The 15,169-nt window shown below is 37.9% G+C and overlaps 1 protein-coding gene across 1 annotated transcript in view; it reads right to left on the bottom strand.

The window, feature by feature from the left end:
- The window catches only part of HUWE1 (HECT, UBA and WWE domain containing E3 ubiquitin protein ligase 1), a 154,223-nt gene that overhangs the window by 119,916 nt on the left and 19,138 nt on the right, over positions 1-15,169 (bottom strand). The window contains exons 2-3 of the mRNA XM_056130150.1: positions 6,591-6,659; positions 89-187 (exon numbers count right to left, since the gene is read on the bottom strand). Of these exons, the coding sequence (XP_055986125.1) occupies positions 89-187; positions 6,591-6,635 (144 nt within the window). The 5' untranslated portion in view covers positions 6,636-6,659. The remainder of the gene's footprint in view (positions 1-88; positions 188-6,590; positions 6,660-15,169) is intronic.

Here is a 15,169-nt window from a genome sequence, read left to right as displayed (position 1 = left end):
AGCAACCTTATTGTGGTTTTTCTTCCACTAGCAGAGTTAAAGAAACAGATGTCCAGAGCCCTGCCTTTTCAAAGTATGGGTTACATACCTTCCCAATGTTCCATGTTTTGATCTGCTGAAGTTCCAAGAGGAGTTGTTCATCATTACAAACTTTGAGTTTGTCTATTAAGGCTCTGCAGTCTGCAGGCTGAGAAAAACAAACAAATATTCACAAAAGGTGGTTTTGGAATATGAAGTTACAAAGAGAGAACAATGGAAGAATAATCTTTATGCCAACATTTAGTAACTTGAATTTTGATATAAATTACTACTTAAGGAAAGTAGAAATTTACCAGATGATCACTTGGGACTACAACAGAAACCTAATAACAAAACAATCCACTTGCGCAATTTCTTATAACCTGGATAAACCTGTAGATGTTCACAAATTACTTAAAAGGATACAGAAAACACAAATTAAACAAGCAAAAAAAACTGAAAACAAAATCAGACTCTATACCAAATTAAAGCTAACCAGAATTCCTGATAAAGTATACTGAATTAGAGGAATACTGAAACGCCCTAGAGAATTCAATTAAAAGTGAAGATTAGCAATGGCTGAATTGTTCTGTAACATTAAACTCTCCAACTATATATAGGAGAGATAGAGGTTCTAAATTTTGCATAACCAGGGTTCCATACTTACTTAAGATTCCCATTTCCATATACTCCTGCTCTCTCTTACTGATGAAAGGGCCCTGTTTGTCAGGTAACAAGTTGTGGACTGAGAGTTCTATGTTTCTGAAAGCAGAGGGTGGGTGGGGGTGAGGGATAGGGACTGGAACAAGTCATCGACTAACAGATGGTAGCTGGAAGTGATTACACTTGCTCTGTAAAGTCTAATACTATACAGCAATGGGTTCAATTTGGCAACAAAAATTTAGTTTCAGTTTTCAGGTTGACATTTATTTACTAACCTATTTGGTCATGAGCAAGTCCAACTCTCAGCCACAGTTTTCTTACCAGGAAAACAGACCTAACAGCTACCTCAGAAACGTGAAGCTCAAATGTCTTCTATACATATAAAGTACTTACCTCAAATTAAATGAATTTACTAGTGATAGCATAGAATTACAAAAACCACAGGACTTGGAGTTAGTTGGTAAACTACCTCTTTCTAACTCTGTATCGTGAGGTGAAATACCAACATGTATATATCCAGTAATGCTATTTTGAGATTTAAATGGGGGTGGTAGTTATTTTCAGTACCCACATAGAATATAGAATACTAGGAGGTTAATGAAAAATGGTTTTCTTTAAATCAAGTTCCAAATTAAGTAATAAGCGCTATCTCAAATGTTTATGGTAATTAAATACATGTAGGATCCTGAGTATAAAATCTATCCATAAACCAAATCTGCACTTATCCTTCCTCTCACTGAAGTCATATAGGTTAATAGACACATGGTGAAGCAGTAGAAACAAATAACATAGGAGTCTGAATCACCTGTCCATCAAGTTACTTGTGACCTTGGGACCTATTAAACTTTAGTATCAAACAGACATTTTCAATTTTGAATAGAATGCACCCAAAACTGGATCTGTATCCAGTTTTATGATTCTGTGGGCTAAATATTTCCAGTTTATGATCAACATTTGGGTTGTATTATCATCTGGCATCTCACTACCATTAATTCAGTCTTGCCAAGGTTCAATAGAAAACAAGCATCTCACTATCGTTAATTCAGTCTAGTCAAGGTTAAAAAGAAACAAGCCAGAAGCTATTTTTCTTTCTGAAAGTTAAAACAAGTTGTTGGCAGAAAACAAGGCCAAAATTCTAGGGTCTTATCTGCAACTTTACTGGAGCTTGTGAGAGTCATCACAGGGCAAGTATGACTGCCAGAAAAATATACCTTAGATTATAGTACTGATATGATAGGTGAGCTTTTCCATCAGAGTCTGTGCCTTTTGCAGACTTTTCTATATCCAGACCGCATTGTCACTTTGGATGTTATTCAGTATATGAATAAAAACAGAATACCCTTTGACTAGAGTGGTAATAACACAGGGGGTAATATGTTTGCCTTGAATACAATTGACCTGAGTTCTATCCCCAGCATGACATATGGTCCCCTGAGCACTGCCAGGAGTGATCCATGGGTGCAGAGCTAGGAGTAAATCCTGAACACTGGTGATGTGGCCCAGAAACTGCAAGAAAAAAAAAATCAACATGCCCTTAAGTGATATTTGATGGCTCCAAAATTGATAGAGGCACCACATACATCCCCCCAATCCCTAGATTGCATGTGGTGTTTATATCCTTTGAGAAAGGAAATTCTGAAGAATGCTGAGACCTACAACTTACTACACCCCTAGAAACTTTCCTGAGGTGTCAGGCTCTCAAACTGTTAAGGGTCTTTTCTTTTGCTATTTGTGAGGAGTAAGAGAGGTTTAGGGCCACACCTGGAGGTGCTTGGGGACTACTCCTGGCTTTATGCTCAGTGTCACTTCCAGTAGTGCTCAGGAACCCACATGATGCCAAAGATATGAACAGGATCAGTTGCTATCAAATCAAGAGTTTTTTAATGTCTCCTTGGTACACAAAAGTCTAAGGGATCTAAGGTACTTTGTTTTCTATTTTTAAGATCTGTTAATGGAATCAATTTAATATACCAGTATCTTATTTTATCAGAAGTACAAGATCTTTATAGAGAAGAATGCAATAGGCACAGAGTCATATTATTAACATTCCCTTCCTGCTACATAAAAGCAACTAAGGGTCATTTTCCTTAATCATGGAAATGTCACCCCCCCCAAAAAAAAACCCTAATTGCCAATTCAATGAAATATACTAACTGCCATGGCTTATATTTTCTGCAACAACGTTATCAAGTTAAGGAGAAAATTCTTTGCACATCAGCTGATATGCAAAGTAATCAATAAATGTCTTCTTTTTAAAATAATAGCCACAGTTGGTGGTGCTGGGATACAGTGATGAGATGGAATTTAGGGCCTTTTGAGCTATATCTCCAGCCCCCAATAAACATTTTTCTTAAAAATACCAATCAAAAATAATACTTAGCAATGCCCACAGTATGGAAAACTGCTCACGACTTAAAAATGTATACATGGGCTGGAAAGATGGTGCAGAGGTTAAGGTGCTTTTCTTACACAGCTGACCCTGGTTTGATCCCCAGCACCACATATGGTCCCCAAAGCATCACCAGGAGTGGTTTCATAAGCAAAGAACCAGGAGTAAGCCCTGATCATAGGCAGGTATGGTGGCACCCAAATTAAACACAATAACAAAAAATATACACAGTTCAGTTAGAGAGATAGCTCAACAAGCTGAGACATGCTTTGCATGCAGGAGGCCTGGTTTCGATCCCCAGCACTGCACAGTCGTCCAGCACCACCGGGAGCAACCATTTTTCACAGAGCTACAAGTATTCCCTAACCACTGCCAGTTAGGGTCCAAAACTTGAAGAAAGAAAAGTACATAGTCAATAATCTAAAAATTCAAATTATAGTAATTCATCCTAAGTAATCTAGTATCCAGCAAATGCTGAGAGTCAGATATGACTGTAAGAACACATTCCTAACAATCTACTGCTAAATATTTAATTTTGACATTTAAAATTTAATTTAAAATTTTTAATTTTTATTATTTCCAATTATCAACAAGGTTTAAATATACCAGATAATTTACTAAACCTGTTTTTTAGAAATAAGCTACATTTATTTTGCTGCTGGGATATTCATCTACCCTATTATTAACAAAGCTAACCACATTGGGTTACAAATATTTTTGCCAGCTTGTTGTATTCCTTTAACTTTTGGAAGCAAGACTGGAAAATTTTTATTTTTATCTTTTTCTTTAATACTTGGAAGGGCTGGGGCCAGAACAATAATACAGCAGGTAGGGCATTTGCCTTGCACGTGGCCAATACAGGTTCTATCTCCAGCATCTCATATGGTACCCCAAGTACTGCCAGTAGTAGTACGTCAGAGTACTTGCAGAGCCAGGAGTGAGCACTAAACACCACCGAGTATGGCCCTAAAACAAATAATACTTGGAAGGGCCATTCTCATTACATCCAGGTAAACAAATCACCTATCTCTTGTCTTTCTCCATTATTACCTAATTTTAAAATATTTGTATTCTAATTCATCTAACTTTACTTCGATATAACAGACCATCCCACAAGTTAAACAATTATCTTGGTAAGAGTTTGATGAATACTTATTCCTTAATAATTTATAATCCCTCTAATTATCATGTCAAGTTCCTGTGCATATGTATACTAGGATCCTTCTATAAGTGCTTTATTCTCATACTAATGCCACGGTTTTAATTTTGTAGTTTTCTTTTGTTTTTTTTTTTTCTGCAGTGCCAGGGATTCAACCCAGGGCCTCACACATGCAAGGCAGGTGCTCTACCACTGAGCCAGATCCCTGACCCTAATTTTGTAGTTTCTTTTCTTTTCATTTTTCAAAGAAATCTGAGTACACAACTGCTAAAAATTCTAGATGCCAAAACACATCAAAAACAAATTTAAGAGAAAATTAAAGTGTCTTTAACAAATATAAAAATTAAATAATTTCAATATGTATAGCATTCAATAAGAAACAGACATTCCAGGGGCCAGGGATGTGGCTCAGTGGTAGAGCACTTGCCTTGCATGTGTGAGGCCCTGGGTTCGATTCCTGGCACCGCATGGTCCCTCGAGCACCACCGGGAGCAACCCCCAGCAACAAGCCAAGAGAAGCCCCCAGCACTGCCGGGTGTGGCCCAAAAACCAAAAATAAAATAAATAAATAATAAATTAAAGAAACAGACATCCAATATCAAACACAAAATAGCACAAATTGATAACATATCAACCAATAAATTTGAAAATATATGAATAAAGCAATGCAAATTAGAACAGTGAAATACTGCCCATACCCTTATTAACAAAAAATTTTAAAGATATTCCGAAATACTGTAGAATATAGGACAAAAGCACTTCTCATAATCATTAGTATAATAATGAGTGAAAAGGGCAGAAATATTACTCACACAATATTACCATAATTATTTGAAGAATTAATTACTGGAAGAAATATAGAAAATGTTAATGGTGATACCCCAGGTGATACTTGCCTTCCCAGGTAGTTAACTGCTTTCTAACAGTTAAAAAACCAAGTGGCCTGCATTGAGAAAATGAACTGATTATATACCAAACACTACTGCCTCACATTATACTGGGAGTAATTATTACTATTGTTTTACAGCTGTGGAAACAAGTTAAATTAATAAACTCTGAATCAAAACAAATAATCAAGTAAAATTTGAACATATGTCTAATTCCAAGTTCCTTGAACTATGGAATATGAGCTTTGTAGGATCACTGAAACAGTATTTTCTTAACCTCAGAATGCAGTTTATAAATTACCAGGTGATTAATTAATGGACTAAAGCTCAGATTTCTACGGCTGACTGAAATGTCCCCAAATACACAGGTTGAGTTGAACTGTACAGAAATAGAAAACCGGGGGCCTGGAATGATAGTACAGTGGGTACGGAGCTTGCTTTGCATATGGTTGACCCAGATTCGATTTCCAGCATCCCATATGGTCTCCCAGACACCACCAGGAGTAATTCCTGAGTGCAGAACCAAAAGTAAACCCTATGCACCGCCCGGTAAGGTCTAAACCACCTGCCCCCAAAACAGAAAATCAAAAGAAAGGCCTCATAAGAAATGTAGAAACGTCTTATCATTTTCATATTCTAGAAAAGAAAATTGAGAGATCCCATAAGTAGAAAGAGAATTTGAATACACACCTGCTATTTCCATTATTAATACACTGCCTTCTAATATATATGAATGCCAGCCAGAAAGCCTCCTTCAGGTTCAAGTCCCCAAACAACATTGTAATGCTGATGAGGAAAAAAGCTTAGTCTGGGCAAGGGCAAGTACCTATGTGGAGCTTGCACATCCTACCATGTCTGCGTGGGTTTTCATCAGACTCTCATTTTCACCCACATACCAAAGATGTGCACATTAGGTTAACACATATAAATTATCTTATCTGGAGTGAGAATGGGTTTATGAGAGTGTATACCCTGTAATGGAATGTCATTATGTCCAGGAATGGTTTCCCCCTTGCACTCTGATCCTTACTGAATAGGCTCTGGCTATTCATAACCCAGAGTCAGAATATGTGGCTGGAACATAGCTTAATACTTAGTGTCCTATGTCTTTCAGATGTTTGGTGACATTTTGTGACAAACATTTGGCAGGAAATTTTGTTTAAATCTGCTTTTTGCAAAAAAACCAATTATGTTATACATTGCTTAAAAGCTGCAGCTTTCAAGAACCTACTGACATTACGTGAGAACTTACCAGCATACACAGCTACAAACTTGCTTTCCATTGGTCACTAGCTTATTTACCTTTTTAATTAAAGGAAATTCAAAAGAAAAAAATTTTTTCAAGACAATTTGCTGTTTCACTGCAAGTTTTATATGTAAATGATAATGTATTTGAATGGTTTGTATGGGTAGACTGAAAGCAATAATTTTTCTGAAATGAAAAAATAAACAGAGCAAACTTTTGCATACTTACAGCCTCAGTAGGTGTCTTTTTCAGCTTAGTCCTGTCTACTTTCATGTTTTCGATTTTCTGCTTTATAATCTGAAATGAAAATCCCCAAAGTGAGAAGTTACAGTCTTGCTTGAACATACACAAAACAGTGAAAATAGAGTTAAGGTGTCATGCCAAGTAAGTAGATAAGAATAAAGACTCCAGATAAAAGTGGTCCACATCCATGCTGCATAAGCTGGCAACTTATTGAAGACAAAACTATAAAGACCCTTCAAAAATGAGTATCTTAAACTTATAATTAGAAAGAAACCATCATGTTTCAGGAAGGAAAAATTCACCATATACTTTCACTGTTCTCATAAGTGCACCAATTCCACTTGTAAGAATTTACCCAGTGAAATTCTTAAGGATATATGCAAGAATTTAACTATAAGAATCCATATCACCTAACCATGTATAATAATGAAAAATTAAAACAGATCAAGGGTCCTAATTAGGATTGGCATTAACTTAAAAACATTGTAGACGTATATTATGCATACACACAAACACACACACAAACACATGTATGTGTGTGTTTTTGTATTCCAAAGCAATGAATAGACAATGGTAAAAAGTTCACACAACAGAATGAAATGTATAATTCTGTATCTAAAGAAACAGTTTAGAATGGTTAGGTATCAAGATAAAACACACTGCTAAACCCAAAGAACGATGTTTTACCTGTACATTTCTGTTCCTTTTTACTGGGGATTTAGATTTTGAGTGCCATATGTAGTGCCAGTGCTCAAACCAGAGTCAGTCACGTTCATGTAGCAAACCCTATCTTTCAGGTCTGACATCTCTGACTTTAACCAAATATGAGATTTTTACAGCATCAAGCAATACAAAAAATTCTAGTTAAAAAAGTGAGATATAAAAACACTCCCACTAATGTTCTGAGATAGTATACAAACCATTTTACTAAGGCCCTATAATTTAAAGGCTCAAAAATTAGAGCTATTAGAATAGTAAAAAAACCTACGCTTGATCGCTGATAGCAACCAGACAGTTAAAGATGCCTGGACAATGCATAGGAAGAGATGATTTTTTTTCACATTAGCATAGGACACACACATAAAGAGGTACACTGCAGGCTCTTTTTATCACTAAGGATTCTGCTAGCATGGCTTTACTAACAATCATTAAAGGATTCCGTATTATAAAGTTCACTAAGCACCAATATAAATTTTAGGCAGCTTTTTGGTTAGATTTGATTCTAGCTGGAGCAATAGCACAGCGGTAGGGCATTCACCTTACAAGCGGCCAACATGGCCGACCCGAGTTCGATTCCTCCGCTCCTCTTGGAGAGCCCGGCAAGCTACCGAGAGTATTTGATATGCCAAACACAGTAACAACAAAGTCTCCAATGGAGACGTTACTGGGCCCGCTCGAGCAAATCGACGATCAACGGGAGGGCCTTTACCTTTACCTTTACCTTGATTCAATATAGTGCTATAGAAATACATGGTCAGCATCTATTCAAGCAATGGGCATCCAGGAAAACCTCGTGAAAACTCTGTTTTAAAGAACTGTCCATAAGAGAAGGGGGAGAGGTGTTTCCTCAACTGTGCCTGGGGGCCCAGCGGCCACTCCCAGAAATACTTGGTCAGGAAATGTGTGCCTGGTTGATATGCTACCACTTGTACCCAGGTTGCTTGGGGACCAACAGGTCTAGCCCAAAAAGAGCTGGTGGAGAACATGCAGGGTGCAGTGCTAAGAAATGAATCTAGGGCCTCTAGCACACAAGACATGCACTAGAACTCCTTGAGATATCTCCTAGACCTTTAGAGATAATTTTATTTATTGATTTTGGGGCCACACATGGTGATGCTCAGGTATTACTCCTGGTGGTACTCGGGGGACCATATGGGATGCCAGGGATCAAACCTGGGTCGGCCATGTGCAAGGCCTTACCCCTGTACTATAATAACTCTGGCTGCTAGAAAAAATTCTAAAAAAATATGTTCTAATGGTTTGTTTCTGTTTTTGATTTTTGGGCCATATCCAGCAGTGCAGCAGTGCTCAGGGGAGCATATGTAGTGATGGGTGAACAAACTCAGGCCAAGAGTACGCAACGCAACTAACTACCCCCTACATTCTCTCCAATTATCTAATAAGTCTTATTTAGTGTGATTCCAAATTGTTTTCTAAAATGACCTCAGCAATAGAAAATAAAAGCCAAATTATTCAAAATGAGGTGAAGAAAATTCAGACAACAATATGATCCATGTAGTGGAATCTGTAGACAAATGACCTGCACTTTTTTATGGCTTCTTTTCCTCACAAAACTCACCCATTATTTAAGAGCATATGGCTGTAAAATTAGTCAGTGCCTATGGACCAATACCACACAATCCAAATTATTGGATGCTTTCCCTCCAATCAGGAATGAGACAAAGACATCTTTTCTCACTTTTATTCAAGTATTGAAAGTTCTAGCCATTGCAGTAAGAAAAGTACCAGATATACAAATCAGAAATAAAATGTCCCCATTTTCATATAACAAAGACTTACATAAGCAGAAAGCCCAAGGATCTACAAAGATTTCCCAGAATTAAGTGATCTCAGCAAAATCCCATGACACAAGAAAATAGTACCATTTCTATTTACTGACAAAGGATATGTGGAATTCAAATGTTCTTTGAAATGGCATAACACTACAGGCCAGAGAGCTAGTACAGGGATTAAGCTGCTTCCCTTGCATAGGAGCTGACCCCATTTCAATATCCAGCAATGGATATGATCACATGAGCACCACCAGGTGTTATCCCTGGGCATAGAACTAGGAATAAAGTTCGAGCAACCACCAAGGTGTGGCCCAAAACCCGAAGGGAAACTAAGTATACCATCACTTCTAATTGCCAAAAAAAATGGAAATCCGTAGTTTATATCTCACAAAACATGTACAAGACTTGTATGATAAAAAATCATCAATTGTGAAGTTAGAGAAATAATACATGAGGTAAGGTACATGCCTTCCATGAAGCTATTGTGGCCACAGCCCTGGTTCAAATCCCTGTTTCCATATACAATCTTCCTAGCACAACCAGGGATCACTCTTAGGCAGAGCCAGAAACAGCTCCTGAGCATCACTGCATATGGCCCCCAAATGGGAACAAAAATCTACAAACTGTTGATTTAAAAAAATCTAAATAAACAAAGAGCTATATCATTCTTAAGAATTAAAACTCAAAATATAGTGGGACCAAAGAGACAGTGCAGGGTTTATGGTGTTTTGCCTTCCTTGATCCCTGGCACAACATATGGTCCCCTAGAACTGCCAGGGGTCACTCTTAGCAAAGGGGCAGGAATAGGCCCCTGTGGACTGGTTGGTATGGCTCAAATCCCACCCCACAGATAAATACATTTTTAAAAAGAGCTCAAAACACAGATTATCAATTCTCCCTGAACTGAAACATAGAAAATTCAACTCAATCCAAATTCCAGCAAGACTTTCTTTGCAAATAAGCTGAGATTCCAGAATTTAATATATATTCAAAGGCAAGAATTTATATCAAAGGCAAAGAAACCCAGTTAAAACAAATTTCTTAAAAAAGAATCCCTCTAATTTTTGACCTATATATTTCATATGGATACCTACAACACTAAAGATTATGTGTTAAGATTATGTGATTATGTGATAAACACAGGAACAGACCAAATCAAGAAGTAGACCCATGCAAATAAGCCTATCTAACAAATGTGAAAGATTAAATCAAACCTTTCGCTTTTGGGCTATACCCAAGCTGTGCTCAGGATTTACTCCCAGGGAGGCTTACAGAATATAGTGCTAGGTTAGCTGTGTACAAAGCAGGTACCTGTTCTTTCTTTACCCTCAGAAGAGTATTTTATCAATGATAAATGAGGCCTGAGCAAATAGTTAAAGGCAAAAAGATGAACCTGTCTCATACTTTATATAAAAATGGTAATTGCATCCCTATATTGACTGCAGTGATATCTGTAATAACCAAGATGAAGAAAGTGAGTGTCTCTCCATGAATGAGTGAATAAAGAAAATGTGACAAATACATGTAGTCACAGAAAGAAATATTGAATCATTTCAGTTATATGTGGAATCTAAAACAGAATCAAAAATACCCAAATTCATAAGTACAAAAAACAGACTGGGTTTTCCAGAGGCAGAGGGCAGGGAGGAAAAGGGTAATGAAAACCAAAAGATACAAATTTCTGCTTATAAATGAAAAACCATGGATGTGTAATAATTAGCATAACTAGTTAATATTTTACTACATATCTGAAAGTGGCTGAGAATAGATGTTAAATTTATTAACTGTGGTGATGGATGTTTAACTATTAAGTACTTATTATGGTAATCATTTCACAATATACGCTAACAGATCCCGGCAAGCTACCAAGAGTATCTAGCCTGCACGGCAAAGCCTGGCAAGCTCCCCATGGCGTATTTGATATGCCAAACACAGTAACAAGTCTCACAATGGAGACGTTACTGGGCCCGCTGGAGCAAATCAATGAACAACGGGAGGACAGTGCTATAGTGCTACACTTAAAACAAACTAATGCTTAAAACAAATGTCATATAATTTATATCTGTTTCTTTTTAAAGCAAATTCTTTAAAAATCGGAAATCCAAAAATATTTTACAAGCCATGTATAGTATATAGAATATATAAATAACTCCAAGAATCTTCCTTGAAAAAAACTTTAGATAAAGCAGAAAAGTAGCTTTCTAGGAGGCTAACTGCTCAAAGAATCAAGAGAAAGGTTTAGCAATTCACACTCAGAAAAACGAGGAATGAACTCTAGGTAGCCTAAGTAGCACAGAACTACAGCAGAGGACTCTGAATAGACACAGCTTAATTGGAGATGATTATGCTGCCAGTACCAAACTCTCGATGCCTAGAGCTACTGCTGGTAGCAAAATCACTTCTAGACAGCTTATTTTTACCAATGGCTCTAGATGCAAAAGCTGCAACTGTGATTAAGCTTAGGTCCCATAACCCAAGTGTTAAGATTCTAAGAGATCAAGTAGGTCTAAATTTTTCAGTTTCCAGTTTAGAGTTTCAAACTTTTCATTAACACATTCAGATGATAGATACCCAATTTAAAATCCAGGCAAAATGGACAAAACACACATCTTTGCAACAGGTATAGTGAACCTAGTCTCTAGTATCTACTCAGACATCAATAAATAAAACTTGAAAGTTATTTCACTCATTGTTCTTCTTGAGAACAGGGAATTTATTTATTTATTTTTGGTTTCAGGGCCACTCCTGATGATGCTCTGGGATTACTCCTGGCTCTGCATTCCAGGTAGTACACAGGGGAGGGAATATTTTTAGACTGCCACACTACAGGCTAGCTTTTCCTAAATGTGAGATACCATTTTCACTGAGGGCTCTGATACAATGGAAGTGGCAAGAGCAACTATCTTCTGGTACATTTTGGGGGGTGCTGAGTAATTTCTTTTCTGAAAAGGGTAGTATTAGACCAAATCAATTCTGGGGTAACCAGTTCTCAGGCTGGTATTTCCCAAATAATTTTAGAAAATCTTGCTCTGTGAAAGAAAAAACGGTTCCAGTAATTGTGGGGAATGTTACAAATGGATTAACCTTCCGTATGAATGGTCATATTGCCAAGTAATAGTACTAACAGCTCCACTTATGCAAAGGAAATTTATTAGGGTACAGACCATTTATTTCAACCATGATCCCAAATAATGGTTTGGGACGGTTCCAATAAATGGGTTTGCTTTGCATTGAGGGAACTTCAAGTACAGTCCTTGGCATAAGGTCCCTTATGTACCAGGAATCCTGCCACTCACCCCAATAAAAATTATGCAATAAATTTTACCTAATTCTTAGATGCAAAACAGGTGAAAAATCTCAGCAGATGAAATAACACCTATGGGGTTTGGTGGTTAGTGGCTATAGTAGATCCCAGTTCAATCATGGGCACAAAATTATTCAAGTATTCCCAGATGCAGCACTGGAGGTTCCAAGCACTGCCAGACCACTGAGCACCTCCAGGGTGGCCTAGGGAATCCCTGACACTGCAAGGACCTAATAGCACTGCATTCTGACTCTCATATTGAACCATAAGCTTGGTTGGCAGGAGGGGACCCTGCTCTGGGCCTCCTGAGCAATGCTTGGGATATCCTCTACAATAACACAAAATAAAAGTTTTAGGAAGTCCAACAAAAAGAGTTATTTCTGAACAAGTTCCCTGAAATGACACAGTAGAACACCAAGTATTCTCTAGGGATAATAGGTATTTCTTCCTAGTTAGAAAACAAAGCAACATTAAGGAAATTGTTATGAACTACCATCCACAACTATCACCATTACTTAAAAGCTTTAATTCTCCATTTCTTTTTTCACTTTCTCATTCCTCCAAACTTCTTTACCTTATGGTTTGGATCTTGATTTTGTAGGATTTGCAGAAAGACAAGGCATACAATTAAAATGTATTGCGGGAAGTCATCGTTTAAAAGGTGACTCATTTTTGAGGCCAGAGAGACAATACAGGAGTTAAGACCCTTGCTTTGCATTCTGCTAACCCCCATTTGAGACCCTGGCACCACATATGGTCCTCTAAAATACTGCCAGGGGTCACTCCTGACCACAGAGCCAGGAATAGTCCCTGAGCACTGCACCCCAGTATGGCACAACTACCCTCCCAATAAAAAGAAAACCTGACTCCATTCTATAGCAATCACCTTCACTTGATCAGATTTAGAATAACTTTCAGTATTAATGTACATTGCGAGATGATTTTCATAACACTGCTGGTTTCAATACTGAATCAGCCTAAGATCAGAAGAAATGCTTTCCCCCCCTCGGCAGCAGCATGGTGACCACCAACTTTCAGAGCCTATCAGACAAAGAGGTACCGGCTTGCAGTGATGGGGTGTGCAGGGGGCCTTTCGGGATGAGGGGCAGAACGGGCGCTTCCCCCTACCCAGACAAGACCCCGAGTCACCGTCCATGAAGGCCTCCTCCACTCCCGAACAGCCATGATTCCAGAGCACACAAACCAATCTGGGAACCCGGCCGCTTCTGGCAGAAATGCCTCTGGACTTGATTACTAAAATAACAAAAATCAAAAACTGCGCAGCCGTGACAACCATCATATGCTCTTCATTTCCAGCGATAGAAAACAAATTATCTAATGATGCTTTTTCAGCAAGTGTGATAGTTGGGGGAAATTCCAAATAATAATAGTGGGTCTTTTGTCAAAAATGAAAGTAAAGAGAGACTAAAGTGAAAATCATCTGCCACACAGGTAGGGGAAGGAGCGGGATGGGGGTTATACTGGGGTTCTTGGTGGTGGAACATGTGCACTGATGAAGGGATAGATGTTTGATCATTGTATGACCGAGACTTAAACCTGAAAGCTTTGTTAACTCTTCTCACGGTGATTCAATTAAAAAAAAGATCAGAGGAAAGTTGCCATTTTCAAGCCTGACAGTGGTATATTAGTCTTATTTCTCAAAGAATAAATAGGCAGCACTGACATCACAACTGATAGATAATAAAAATGCAAAATCTCAGGTCCCAGCCAGACCCACAGAATCAATTTGTATTTTTTAAAGTTGTATTTGTAAGACCTTTTCAGGATATCCATACAGTCAAGTTTGAGAAGTACCAGATCAGAATACAGTTATTTGGAAACCAAGGTTAATATTTCTGCTGTACCATCATCTCTCACTGTAGGAACATGAACAAATCAGCTTCAGTGCAACTTTTTCCTCAACACTGACAAACCTTCTCCCTATTTCTACAGTTTCATCCAACAGATTCTCTAGAGCCATCAAAAAAAAAATCTCAAAACAAAAGTCAGCTCATGGTACTTCCTTGTTTAAAAGCTTAAAATGGGCTTCCTAAAATCAATTACACACACACACCATTACCCACAGGACCTTGACATATTTTGTGTCCTGTAATATTCTCCATATCCTTTCTGTACAACATTGTTCTTGCCATTTAAAATTTCTGAACACTAAGTTCTTTCTGATCTCTAGAACTTTCTAAATGTTGTTTCCACTGTACTAGTTCTACTCAACATTTCCACTAATCTCCAAAACCATTCCACAGTTGAGTAATGGACTTCTTTTTTTCAAAACGGGTCAAACCTGTGGCCTCACACATGGCAGAAAAAAAAAAAAAACCTGATACCTCCTATGATTTTTAAACCTAAATCTGTTAAACACACACAAGTCAGAGAAAACTGCTTTTATCCCAAAAATCTGTTAAAACTGATATTTATTAAACTTAGCATCTGTCAAGATGAAATGTCTCCTCACTCTCCAATTAGCAGATGGTAGCTCTCCTGCTTTCTAATTTTCTTCTCCATAAATCAGTATCACTATCACTATCCTCCCATTGTTCATCGATTTGCTCGAGCGGGCCCAGTAACATTGTGAAACTTGTTACTGTGTTTGGTGTATCGAATACATCATGGGTAGCTTGCCAGGCTTTGCCGTGCGGGCAAGATACTCTTGGTAGCTTGCTGGGCTCTCCGAGAGGGGCGGAGGAATCGAACTTAGGTCGGCTATGCTGGCTGCGTGCAAGGCAAAC

This window comes from Sorex fumeus, unplaced genomic scaffold (genome assembly GCF_029834395.1).
Source record: "Sorex fumeus unplaced genomic scaffold, SorFum_2.1 ptg000073l, whole genome shotgun sequence".
Classification (NCBI taxonomy): domain Eukaryota; kingdom Metazoa; phylum Chordata; class Mammalia; order Eulipotyphla; family Soricidae; genus Sorex; species Sorex fumeus.
This window is presented reverse-complemented; position numbering and strand designations above follow the sequence as displayed.